Here is a 14,282-nt window from a genome sequence, read left to right as displayed (position 1 = left end):
GATGGGTTTTTTATGACAATCGACAATGGTTTCATGGTCATCATTAGACTTTTTATTCCAGATATTTATTTAATTCAAATTCCATCATCTGCCACGATTTGGGATTTGAACCCGGGTCCCCAGAGCATTACCCTGGGTCTCTGGATTACCAGTCCAGTGACAATACCACTATGCCTCCCAACTCAGTAATGTATTGGGCTGATCTGATTATCAGTTGTTTGGTGAAAGCATAACAAAATGATATAAGTTGCAACAGACTGCAAAAATAAAATAAGTGCTGCTACTTTATAACTATTGTCAACTGTATTTTCTTTTTCTCACAACTATTGTGTATGCATCAAGCTATTACACTTATTCTCTATAATTGGTATAAGACTAATTTAGCACACATTCACAATACAAGACGTTGGTGCAAAACTATTTTCACTTTCTCACTGACATTAAACTTGTATAGTGTAAATTTGGTATCATGACCCAAACTGGTAATGAAACAGGGCAGAGTGAGTCCAGTGTCAAGTACTTATACTATGCCTGCAGCAGTGTGATGAGGCTCTATTGTTGCTATGTAACATTCAAGTTAAACACCCTTGTTGTTTACAGCACCTGAACTCTTACGAGTATCACACGCAATGACCCACATACTAAAATATGTATAATTATTTTGAAATAAATGTTTGTAATTTAACAAAGCTCTGCTACCAGTATGCAACCATGCTAATTGGCAGCTCATGTCCCAGAACTGGCTTTGCAATGCTCGGTGACTTACTGAATGCACCTCCTCACATGCAGTGAAGCTTGATACTGGAAGCAGAACATCACAAAATGCATATTTCTAATTACCTATAGAGTCATGTGAAGCAACTTGCATCTCTCTTACAAGGGCAGCAGAAATGATTTTGCAGGTTAGTTCATCACCTGGTACAGTGGGGAGGCATACAAACCACTGGGGTCAAGTTCCATCCCCAGCCTGTGCCAGGCTCATTGATCTCAACCAGGAACCCCTGGGCTAGCAAAGCATTAAAAATAAATCTTCCTCAAATGATTTTATTCTTAATGCTAACCAGTAGCCCTCGCTTTCCCCCTGGAGAAAAGTGTTTGAAGTGTTTCCAAGAATGTCATGTCAAAGAGCATGCCAACCCTTTGGTTTCCTTCACTGATGAACAGTAAGCACTTGGGCGAGATATTTATGAGCTGTTGACACGCAATATGGAGCTGTGTTCCAGAAAGAGTCATTACCTACGAGGGGGATGGGGTGAACAAAAATTGGAGGGGTGAAGGCAATCATTCCTCCCAGCTCAAAATATAACTTATATGTATAATATCCTTCATGCATTTGATCCCTGCAGAAGGACCACTCCCCATGCACTCACCACACCCATCGAAGCAGGCAGAGGCCTCCTCCCAGGTTCTGCCAATGCTCCTCTTTAAGGAGCTGCTAGGAAGTGCTCAGGAACAGTGCAAGCTAATTCTCTTCCAATATTCTCTGCCTCTCTTAACAAAAACACCCCAATTTTGCAGGCGGAGTCATCTGAAGATGATGCCTCACGGTGAATGGATTCATGAACACAAGTCTAACAATCACTGTAGCATCAAGATATCAGTACACAATCCCATTGCACAATATAGTGTAGTAATAAAATCAATTCAAAGCTTTTAACGCTGTGCTGTAAATATTTTACAAATATTAATTAAAAAGGAGTTTGCAGTATGACTGGCTAGCAGGAACACAAAGCAGATGAAATTTAAGGTTCAAAATTCAAGGCACAATTCTCTGCTCAAATGTAAAAAGAGAAAAAATTGAAGATGCTGGAACACAACGATTCCATCTGAAGCTTGTGGTTAATATGTAAAGTAGAATTATCTGTATCCCAAATATTAAGGCATCTTTCCTCAGTGCTGTGCATTTAACTGCCTGTCAATCAATGGCAATTGTAACAGGTGAATTAATAAGGCCCTTACACTTCAGAAACTTCCATTTCTCCCCACCTGTTAAAAGCCATTGTCACACTGTAATAATGTTAGGAGGTGTACAGATGCACCACAAGCTGACACACACTCCTGATGCTCCCTCACTCTGATGCAAGTTTCACCTTTACTTGGCTACTCTGACAACCTGACTGAGATCAATAACTGCTAGAAATCTGAGCACTGGTATATAACCAGCCTGCTGTCAGTCCAAGGTTAGTTAAACCAAAATCTAATATAACAGCCCAAGTGTTTTGGAGAAAACTATAGTGGGCCCATGTTAATTGCTATCGAATTAGTATTGACGAGGCAGACCACTGAAAACTGAGGGCTTTAGATGTTGTACACACTGACATAGCATTTCAACAGGTTTACAATATGCAAGTTTATTTTGAAGTGGCACACAGAGAAAGGTGTTTAAATTATTGCAGTGTTCCCCCGCCACCCAACACACCATTTCAGGACAATAAATAGGAAAATAAAAACTTACCATCTGTTCCAGGTTTTACAGACTCTCATGCAAATGCATAAATCTTTGCGATTAAGGTAGCCAAACACAGCCATCCACACTTCCCTTTGCATTACATGGTCTTCGCCATCATCAAGGGGCAGAGAGTCTGGGGGTGGGCTGACAGGCGGAGGCCGCACCACATGCCGCTCCATTTGAATGGATTTAGTTGGGGACACAGAGGGTGGTGGTCGAGTAATAACCCTGGGAGCCCGCCTCAAGCTTGTAGTAAGCTGATGTCTAAGCCTGGGAGTTCCATTTAATCCTTTGCTTAACCTGTGCAATCTTTCACTGTTTGCCAGCAATCGTTTAGGCTTCTCTACTTTTTCACTATCTCCTTCAGATTTAATTGGTTGGTGATTTTCATTTGCCAGGCTGGTCTCAGTTTTATGAATCTCCTGATTGAGTTCTTTGCTTAGTTCCTTACTAAGTTCTTTATTGTGCAATCGCTTTTTGCGTTTCTCTTTAAATCTCTCACTTTTCTTCTCCTTGGTCTCTGCACTTTCAGTGCTGGGACCAGCTCTTGGAGAGCTTGATCTAGACTGGTCACTCTCCTTTGTTTTCTGAGGTGTCTCTGGTGGATCATCCTCAGGCTCCTGCTTGATACTCCGCAATGATTTGACAGTTGTTGGGTGGTCTTCATTGGGATGCAATGATTTTTTCTATTGGAAAAATAAAGTGCATTAAACTCAAGTCAGTACACTTAACAGATCAAGAAGTGAGCAGAGACACCTTTGGATAATGATATAAAGAAAGACTTGCATTAATATTGCCCTTTTATTTGGAAATGTCACTCTTGTAATGTAGGAACCGCGGCAGCCAATTGCACAGAGCAAGCTTCCACACACAGCAATGTGATAATGACCAAGTAATCTGCTTTTGTTATGCTGGCTGAGGGATAACTATTGGACAGGACACTAAATATAACTTCACTGCTCCTCTTTGAAATACTGCAATGGGATCTTTTACATCCACACTTGAGGGGGCAGGCATGGGCCTCGGTTTCACCTTTCATCTGAAAGGCAGCACCTCTGACAATATAACACTTCCCTCAGTAATACCGCACTAGAGCGTCAACTTTGATTTTTGTGTGTAAGTCTGGGAGTGGAACTTGAAACTACAACCTTCTGAGTCAGCATATATCCAAAAGCCCATGACGCGTGTTACGAGGTGATTCTGTTACTTGAAGCCTAGCAACTGGTCACAGGATACCAGAGATGATTTGCTAACAGAATTGTTATAGAGAATTAAATAGTCTAACTGGATGCATAATTTCCCTTTTCCCCCAAGCCATGATAGGAAACCAATTGTTACTATAAATAATGAAAAGATATAGCACATAAAACAACTATTTCCAAACGATTACCTAACATAATAGCCTGAAGAGAAATTCAATGCAGCAAGGCAACAGACTTTTATGTTTAAACTCTGCTTTCTGGAGAAAGATGAATTGGGTGAAACTACAATTGATGAACAGTCACTGAATTCTTGTTACTTATTGCGAGACTTATAATCTACCATGGGACAATCAATAAGAAATTGCTCCAGAAGTAGAAGGCCACGCAGAGCAGCATCTGAACGTGATCAGATGCCATACCAACCCAGTGAAACACCGCAGACAAGTTAATTAAAAGTTTACTTGAAGGATGTTTTAAATGAGTTATTAGTTACACTGTGCTGTGTATTTTATCACCTCAAGAGCCTCATTTTGGTTTAAATGATCTTAATATTTAAACCTGCAAATGAAAAGATGATTCCTCAGCCCTGCTGTGCCTGAACAGCACACACAGTAACCTTCCTAAAAACAGCAGAGTGCCTTAGTCACTTGAAATTCAAATATAGCATGACCTAGTGTGAGCTATTGAAACATCCAGAAAAGCAAAGGCCAGTTGAGGGGGACTGCTAAAAAAGTTATTTTTTAAAATATTTGCAGATTTTGTAGAATAAAAATAACTGCAGAAGCTTTTGACTCTATTTTATATCTTCCCTGATATTTTGCCCTTAACCACCTCCACACAATGTTAACAAAGTAGGTAGACATTATGAACAATGTAAGATTTTGAAATTGCTAACCTTATCATAACATATTATACAGTTAGGTGCTGGCATGGAAGATTACAAAAAGTAGGATACTATAACCTAGTGGTTGCAGTAGTGGATACAAGTCATGACTTCAAATCTCACCATGGGCAAGGCTTGAAATTGGATTCAGCAAATCTGACAATACAGAAGCTAGTACCAGGAAAAACTGACATAAAGGCCACTAGACTGTTGTCATATGGAACTTGTCACATGGCCTACATGATAACGTGGTGCCTATCAGAGAAACGAGATAGAGGCAATAAATGCTATCTTGCTGACGCTGTCCATACCCCATGAACAATTTTTTTTAAAAAAATTTAAATCAAAAGCTGCATTTAGCTGTCTACACAATTCCATTTGAACAGGAAAAGTGCTGGTGTAAAAATCTGTAAATTAATGACAAGAAAAATGAAATGCTCCTTGCTGGCTCAGTGGGGTAAGGCATTGCATGGTGTGGTAACTTAAACTGCACAGAGGTCCCAGGTTTCATCTTTCATCTATAGAGTTAGCTGAGCTCAGTGCTTCAGGGGAAAGGGTAGGGTGTACAATTGGCTTAGCCAATATGTATGGAAAGAGAAAAGGTTTGATCAGAAGCGCATAATTTAGATACCCCCACTGAAATCTGATTCAGTGTAATCACTAGCTGAGGACAGATTTGGCTCTCGCTATGATGCTGCTTCCAGAGTCAAATAGCTAGCCAACATTCATTGTCCAGGATTACACAAGAAGAATGGCTAAGAGATGAGACCTTGAAGATTATTGGTGGTGGTGGGACTGCACAGCCCTGCAAGCTATCTTTGGGAGTAGACAATCTATGGAACAAGATAGACCCTCATATGGACCCATATTTTCAGTCACATGAAACACCATCACATTTAACAAGCTTTAATCATTTGTGTTGAAGGGTATAATAGCTCATAAAATCACCATAGTATCTTTTAGTAAAGATGGAGGTCATTTGACTTTGGCCATACCTAGGCCAGCTCACTGAAACAGCTATCTAACTAGTCTCGCTCCTCTGCTCTCTTCTCATCATCTTGCAATTTTTTTCATTTTCAAGTAGATATCCAACTTCCTTCCTACTATTGAATCTGCTTCCGCCAGCCTTTCAGGTAGTGCATTCCCAATCACAACAATTCTCTGCTTCTGTTGTCAATTACCTTTAATCTGTCTTCTCTGGTTCATCCATTGGAAAGAGCTTCTCCCTAGCTAGTCTTTCATAACTTTGAACACTTGTATTAAATCTCCTCTGTACCCTTCTCTACTATAAGGATAATGAACCCAGGCTCTTTCATCTTATCACATAACTGAAGTGCCTCATTGTTGAGGATAAAACTATGCATTAACAACTCTATTAGGAGGATCAATGTTGTAATTAATGTATCATCATTTATATTACAGCATATTTGTCCATTATCTTCAAGGAAGTTGGTATCCCTCAAGGCTGAGTTATTTATCCATGGTCTGACATTTGTCTCTATCAACCAGTTTGATCCATGGGCACCATGTGACAGCCATCGCCTGCCATTAGTCCTGGTAGTATATTTTCATTGGCTAGTGACCACGTGACTTACATTAGGAGCTATAATTTTTTTCAAAGACAAACAGCACCCCAAGACCCAATCCACATCTGCACTCTTATGTTCTCCCTAGCCCCACCACTCATTGAAAGTAATTGCAAAATCTAAAATGTATTCACTATTTGAAAAGAATTTTGCAACAGCCCCTCTCCACTTCCCACGCTTTGCTCTGCACCCAAGTATATGCTGGCAAATTGCTCCAATAGTGGGGAAGCAGCCCAGGTTACCAAACACAAATAAAGCATGTAACTTATTTCCAAACTGCTTTAAATTCTAAAAGAATGATTGTTAGACATTCCGTTTTCATTTTTATATATTTGAAGTTCCAGCTCATCTACATGACCCAAATGTGGAATGCAATAAGCTTCCTTTGAACATGTAAGCATTTCGGATTTGGTGAATTTGAGTTTACACTCAAGAATCATGGGAATTCAATGGATGGAATAGGGATTTTCATCCATTACAATGAGCAAATTCACTCCAAGCTCTGGATAAGCACTGAGCAATGTCATGGGAGATTTACTAATTTATAAAGTCTCAGATCAAAGTAGCCAATTTTAAAAAGCTTTGGAATCTGAGGAAATAAAATATTGCAGTGGTCAACATTTTGAAAATATGAAACAAATACCTTTTTCCTCAATAGCTTCTCTTCCTTTCCAATCTTAAACTGCAACAAAAGAAGGCAGACTGTGTCAGTGTCACAGCAGAGGTCATTCTGATTCTATTACCCAGAATAATAGTTAATTTAGCAGGAAATATGTACTAACGTTCTTATTCCAAAAACTCTGTTTATTGCAGCTCTCAGCAATTCAACCATTTGTGTAAGTCAAAATGAAAGTCTCAGTCACTCAGTTTCCCTGTCAACATGGTCAATGCTTGTTCATTAATGCCTGGCGTGGATATTCTGCAGTGACTACTTAATAATAGGTTTTATAATATTGGTAATTATAGATTTGACTGAATATTTGGTAAAATAACAATTTAAAGGCTGCAGCACAATCATTACAGTGTACACTGCTTAGGATAGTTTATAATCAAGTCAGAAAGCATACATTGCAGATTGGGCATTTTTAAATAAAGATACAGAGGGTGTTCCTCCACATAACACATAAATACTAATAAAGACTTCACTTCAAATAGCATGATTTAGAACACTCCAAAATCAATTGAACCTCTCTTGCCACCACTAACTATATTTTTCGTCTTCCCCAATTGTTTAGCAAGATTATCAAGTGATTAGCTGAGTCATACAGAGCAGTAAGTCCAAGGTTCAACCTTCGGCCTATCCAGAGTTAGCTTGGATAGCAGTAGAAAAAATACAATTTGGCTCAGTGCTGCTAGGTTAGGGAGAGAAAAATCAGAATGTCTACTCCCTAGAAGAGCATGGTGTGGTTGTCAAGTGAGGACAGAATTAAGATTCAGCTCTGATGCCTCCCCAAATTAGCATATATACATTACTCAAATGTATCTTGGAACATGCATTAAATTGATGCAGAATAATGTGTCAACAGACTATGTTATCAATACTGTACAATATAAGGAGTCACACTTTTAGATAAGTTCTAGCGCTTCACTAAAACATTTATAAACAAACAATATGCAACAAAAAAAGTATATGAAAGATAAGTATACAACTGTGGTGTAAAGCAGCAAATAATACTTATCATATTCTATAACTACAAGCAGACCTTATAAAAGTTTGAACAGTGGAGTACTGGATTTGGAGTCGGCAGTGGAGGTTTACCGAAAACTCAGGATAAATTGGGTCAGAAAGAGGGTTTGAGATCACTGATGGAAAGGAGAGCAGTGAATCCCACATTTAGTGCCATAAGATGACATGGGAGCTCTAAAAAAATTCTGTCAAAGTGAGGGAAGAATGTCTTCCTCTATTTAGGCTAATAATCATGGCCATAATGCAGACGGTGCCTGTTCACATTGCCAATTATTAGAGCTATCCTGGTTATGCTGATAAACAATGAAGGGTCAGACAGGGCTGGTAGAGAGAAGCAGTTAATCGGGGAAGCAGGAGTTCATCAGTAGTGATCCTACTGCCCCATAAATCACTCCACTATTCATTGAAAAACTTCATCAGCTTTTTGCAAATTATATTATTTGATGAGGTCCTGAATTTTTATAGTAAACACTAAAATTAATCTTGTCAGATACAATCTTAAATCTGTGCTGAAGTATGTGAGTATGATTTAATAACAGAACATTCATTAAAACCCTTTCTATATGAATCTGCTGTGTTATCAATTGTTCAGTTTTTATTGTTGCACCTTTTTTCTGGGAATTGGCTCAGATGTTCTATCAACAACTCTCCGCTTTCGCATCACAAGCCCATCCTCAGATTTCCTTCTTGGAACAGAGTCATCGGATCTTTTCTTGGGATGTTCCTCTGATCTCCGTTTGGAATTTTCCTCTCGGTCTCCTTTTTTCTTGGTCGTCTCTGCAGAGTCCTTGTGTTCTCTGTTCTGCCTCTGCTCCTTCAGTAGTGAACCTGGGAGGTTGGAGGCATACTTAAACCCTGGCCCTCTTTTCTGCTTATAGACCAGAAGAAGAAAAAGCACAGATACAACTTTATATCTCATGTCTTAGGGCGTTATTGTAATGTTTATTCTTAATAGTCTTAGTTTGCCTCCACACTAATCACTTCTTGAAATACCAGAGCAGAAATTAATACCAGATATAATCTTTAAAAGGTCATTGTACTTTATATGACGAGTATGTGCAGATACATACTGAATGATATAAGTACAGTGATACATGATATAACTTATATATCACAAAATGGGTGTAGATCCACAGGGGAAAGGAAACAGCCAGAAGTCGTAACTCATGTTGGAACCAATGACATAGGAGGGAAAAGAGTTGAGGTCTGAGTTTAAGGGGCTTGGGAAGAAGTTAAAGAGCGGGATTTCAAAGGACTTCTGGATTGCTCCCAGTATCAACTTCCAGAGAATAAAGGAACAGTAAGGGATGACAGGTTAATACGTGGCTAGAGAAATGGTGCGGGAGGGATGGTTTCAGAGTCCTAAGACATTGGAACTCATTCTGGGGAAGGAGGGATCGGTACAAGGTGGGTGAGTTGCAACAGGCTCTGGGGAAGGAGGGATCTATACAACATGGACAGGTTGCAACAGGGTCAGAAACAATGGGCTGAATCTTCGGTGGTCTGGCAATCACTGTTGGATTGTCACTCCACCCCTTTTTACTTAGCCTGGAGCTGCACATTTCTTACTCAGACTTCCAACCTGGGCCTACTGAGAAACGTGGAGCGCAGCTGCTCCGCCAGTCTCTCCAGTGTAGCGCAGCAGCGTCATGGGACGTGAAGCCACTCCACTTCTTACAGCACTAGCTGCAATAAACCAGGTAAGGTTAAAGGTATCAGCCGCATTGATAGGAGAAAAGCTAAGTGTGTAAGGTAAGTGGGTGAGGGGGCTGGGGGCAGGTGGTTAGCGGGCGTGGGTGGTCAGGGAGGTGGGAGGGGGAGTCAGGTGCTGAGGGAGGTGGCGGGGGGGGGGGGAGGTGGTTGGAATCAGATGGTCACCTGTGGGTAGGGGGTAAGTAGTCGGGAAGCGGGGGGGCGGGTAGTCAGTGGTTTCACTTGGTCGAAGGTGTAGTCAGGGGGTTAGTACCATAGTTAGGAGTTAGAAGTGGTTTTAATGCTTACAACTTTTCCTGGATAAACATTCTGCTAGGAGAGTTGGAGCCATTTGAAGTCTCCAATTTAATTCAGAGTTTTGGGGGTCTTCCAGGCATAAGGTAGCTGCCCATTGGAAACTGAAACTTCCTGGGGTGGGGTGGGGTGGGGTGGGTCGGGTCCCAGCACATTTTCCAGGGAACAGCCCCCTGGGGAATGGAAGATCTGGACCAACGTCTCATGTACAGTGGGTAAGAGTTTAAACTAATTTGGTCTGAGGAGAGGCACCAAAATGAAAAGTCAGAGAGAAACAACAAGGTGCATAGAGGACTCGGAGAGAAAAATAACATTAGAATAAGCAGGAGGGATAAGGCAAGGGCGGGCTGGGGGGGTAGGGGGAAAACACAGGGCAGGCAATGATGGGTTTGGACTGCACGTGTGCAAATGAACAGATGTGGTAAATAAGACTGATAAGCTGCATGCACAGATTGTCACATGAGGTTACGATATAGTGGCAATTGCAGAGACCTGGCTTAAACAAGGAAATTGGGAATTTAATATTTTGCCTAAATTATTCAGAAAAGATAGGGAGGGGGGGGGGGGGGGGGGGGGGGGGGGGGGGGGGGGTCGGAAGTCAGGGATGGCAGCATTGTTCAAAGACATTGTTACAGACTGGAAAGAGGTGATGTACCTGAGGGTTCAAAGACAGAATCTATTCAGTTAGAAATAATGAACAATGGAGGAGTTACGACATTGTTGGGTATATACCATAGGCCACCAAATAGTGGAAGGGAAAAAAAAGTGCAAATTACAGGAAGATCTATAGAATAGTGATAATAGGGAACTTCAATCAGCCTAAAGTAAACTGGGAACATAACTGTGTATCAGGCAAAGATGGGAGGAATTCCTGAAACATTCACGAGAAAACTTGCTCTATTTGTATCCTTCCAGCCCAACAAGGAAGAAAATAGTGGTGGATCTGGACCTGGGGAATGAACTGAGGGAACATTTGAGAAATGCTAATCACAATATCATTAGGTTTTGTGTAATTTGAAAATGGACAAGGAGCAATCACAAGTGAAAATGCTTAACTGGAGGAAGGTTAATTTCAGTGAGTTGAAAGGGATACAGGGCTGCAGAGCCAAGTATGGGAAGCAAGACTGTTGAGAGGGATTAAAAAGCAAAGGGTAGTAGTGAGGAGTTGCTTCTCAAACTGGAGGAAAGCATACTGTGGGACCACCACCACCCCCCAGCTCATTCCCTCCTCCCCAGCGGTCAGTCAGTCCTTTTTAATAAATATTAATGACCTGGACTTGGGTATAGAGGGCAGAATTTCAATATTTGCAGATACCACAAAACTCAAAAATGCAGTTAACAATGAGGAAGGTGATGACAGGCTTCAGGGAGGTAAGAGACTGGTCAGAAGTTCACACATGTCTCAGACAAAATGTAACGCAGAAGTGTGATGTGACGCTTTTTGGTAGGAAAAGCATTATAAACTAAACTGCATAATCTTAAAGAGGTTGCAGGAACAGAGGTGGTTGGGGGGGGGGGGGGGGGGCGGTGGGCGTCGGAGGGCGTGCAAGAACACAGATTTTTGAAGGTTGCAGGAAAAGTTGAGAAAGTTGGTTAGAAAGCATGCAGTTTCCTTGACTTTATGAACAGAGAACTAGACTAAGGAAGCAAGGAAGTCATGTTGAACCTTTACAGACCACAGGTTTGGCCTTAACTGGAGCAGTGTGTCCAATTCTGGGTACCACCCCTTAGCTAGATTGTCAAGGCCATAGAGAAAATGCAGAGGAAATTTACTAGAGTGGTACCAGGGATGGGGTTCAGTTATATGGAGAGGCTAGAGAAGCTGGGTTGGTCACCTTACCCCAAAGAAGGTCAAGGGAAGTTTTAACAAAGGTGTTCAAATCACAAAAGGTTTTGATAAAGTAAATAAGGAGGAACTGTTTGCAATAGCAGAGGAGTTGGTAACCAGAGTACACAGATTTGCAGTAACAAGCAAGAGAAGCAGAGGTGAAAACAGGGTTTTTAAAAAATGCAGCGAGTCATAACGGGGGTGCCTGAAGGGGTGGTAGAGGCAGGAACCCTCACAACATTTAAAAACTATCTAGATCAGCTCTTGGAACGCCATAGCATACAGGGCTACAGGCCAAGTGCTGGAAAATGGGATTAAAATAGATAGGTGCTTGATGGCCGGCACGGATGCGATGGGCCAAAGGGCCTGTTTGTGTGCTGTATAACTCTGACTCTAATGATCCGAACGCACTGCCTTAAAGGGAGTTGGATAAATATTTGAAGGGGGGAAATTTGCTGGGCTATGGGGAAAGTGCAAAGGAGGGACACTAATTAAATCTTTCAAAGATCCTGCATAGGCATAATCAACCGCCTTCTATGCTGTATCATTCTATAATTTAATAATGACTGATCAGCTAGATAAGTCTCATGTTAAATATCTATTGCAAACATTAATGCATGGCCCACTGAATTGAGACACAGGTTCAAATCCCAACTTTGTTGAGTTCCTGGTCTCTGTTGTGCCACTATTGGAAAGCAAAGGGCAAAGAGAACATTGTTCCCAAACTGTTCATGCATGTCACATGGTGGCAGTGTGGGAGTGGGTTACTCATCTTCTCAGCCACAGGCGCTGCTTGGCCCAAAAGAGGCTGCACCCAGAAAAGGAAAGCTCTAAGTAACACTTAAGGACACCACCTAGCTGGAGTGAAACAGACTGCGGTGGAGTTTTGCTGCCCATTGTTCCACATGGGGCCAGGGGAACTACTTTTAAAATGTGTATCAGATTTTTCAAATGTTACAGTGGCATAAATTATTCAGGGTGCAATCTGTCTTGCACAGCTAATCAAATCTCAGAGTCATTGTCAATGAAAACAGTGTCCAACTTAACATTACATCAAACATGAATTACTGCAGAGCAAATAAGTTTATTACAATGCCTATTTTTGTGATGTTTACTTCATAACTGACATTTAATTATAACCTATACCAAACTCCAAAATCAAACAAGTTAACACTTGGCAACAATTATTTATATAGAGCAACAATATTACATTAGCCCTAGTTAAAATGTCCATTTAATGTTTGTGGGCAGTGCTGCATCTTTTAAATTACTTTTTTAAACAAAGCAAAATACATGTCGACTACCAGCTCATGAAATGTAGACTCAAGTTTGTTTGATCGCATCAATGTCACTGTCTAACCGATAAGTGCTCAGTTTCAACCTTATCAACACATGGACTAGTGAGGTTGGAACAGAATAAATCATTGATGAACTAAGTTCTGGACTCTGAAGAGCCACATGTTATGTCTTATACTGCTACTGTTTTAGTTCTAAACTAGATTACTTGTAATCAATGTTTTTCAGCCAATTAACACATTTTAGACATGCTGTTGTTGGTTTCAGGTTGAAGGTAAGATAAGTGGACATCTGGTTGAGAAACTGGTTAAAAACAACTCTGATGCAAATACAACTCAAACAAGCTTGGGTTTATTACACTTAAAAGATATCCTGTGTTTATCTTGCAAGGTCAGAATTGATAGTGAAAAAAATTGAACAATGAATGATCCATATCTAAACCTGTCATGAAGCCAGGAAGTCTGGAAGAAGGGTCACAGAACTTCATGAGCAATATAAATTATTCATATGGATGCAGAATCAAAGGGTTGCGTTGAAGGTAAAATAATGTGTATTTTATTTAAACCATTCCAAAGCATGCCACACTACCAAAGAGATATTGATTCAGGGTGGAGCCTGGGTTAGAAGATTCTTTTGTTTAATTTATCTGTGTATGTCTGTTGACAGAAGCAGACAGCTCAGTTTGGGTTTTGTGAGGGAAAAGCAGCTAGAAGATTTGCTCTAGTTTGCAGCCAGTGGAAGAAATCCACAGTGGTAGAAAGCAGTCAGCAAAGTTAGCTTGGAAAGTTATGGGAAGACAGTTGGCTATCTGCTAACAACCTGTACAAGAAGCAGAAGCATCCACAGTCATGAGGTCTTAAAAGAAAAGGTTAGTGGAAGGACCACATAGAATCTTACTTTGGAGGATAGCTGGAACACTCAGGGGAATTAAAGTGAATTTCAGAGTACTGGGGGCAGGAAAGGGTGAGGAGGGTCAAACTGGTGGGTATCCACAAGCAGATGGCTTATATGCAGGTTAAAGAAGATGCAAAGGATAACCTGATACAATACATTAATCAGTTCTCTTACCCAATTCCCCCCATCCAAGCATCTTACTGAAATGGGGGGGGCGCGCACTGGAGGAGGCGCATTGGGCACATTACACACTGCAACAGAAGAGCAAGGACATAGATGAGGCCATCGACGAAATGGACGAATTGGGGCCTCAACATGCAGATCCACCCATGGATCAGGATTATCTCCCAAGTCTTGGTAGTGGCCCAGTTGGTAATGCTACTGTATCTGACATGCCTCAAGTGTAACCTGGGGAGAATGAGTGTAGTTTGCCAGCTTAGATAGGAACTG

General features: G+C 41.0%; 1 protein-coding gene across 20 annotated transcripts in view; it reads right to left on the bottom strand.

Moving 5' to 3' along the window:
* kdm2bb (lysine (K)-specific demethylase 2Bb) overlaps window positions 1–14,282 on the bottom strand; it is a 252,681-nt gene that overhangs the window by 37,567 nt on the left and 200,832 nt on the right. For 12 of the 20 annotated variants that reach the window (XM_078554196.1, XM_078554183.1, XM_078554193.1 and 9 more), the window contains 3 exons: window positions 8,415–8,675; window positions 6,764–6,802; window positions 2,456–3,135 (listed from right to left, as the gene is read on the bottom strand). In XM_078554196.1, the coding sequence (XP_078410322.1) occupies window positions 2,456–3,135; window positions 6,764–6,802; window positions 8,415–8,675 (980 nt within the window). Of the gene's footprint in view, window positions 1–2,455; window positions 3,136–6,763; window positions 6,803–8,414; window positions 8,688–14,282 lie in introns of all 20 variants that reach the window. The other 8 variants (XM_078554188.1, XM_078554191.1, XM_078554194.1 and 5 more) reach the window with 3 other exon arrangements.

The sequence above is a fragment of the Cetorhinus maximus genome, chromosome 12 (genome assembly GCF_964194155.1).
Source record: "Cetorhinus maximus chromosome 12, sCetMax3.hap1.1, whole genome shotgun sequence".
NCBI lineage: Eukaryota > Metazoa > Chordata > Chondrichthyes > Lamniformes > Cetorhinidae > Cetorhinus > Cetorhinus maximus.
Note: the sequence above shows the minus strand (reverse complement) of the source record. Positions and strands in the feature narration are given on the sequence as shown.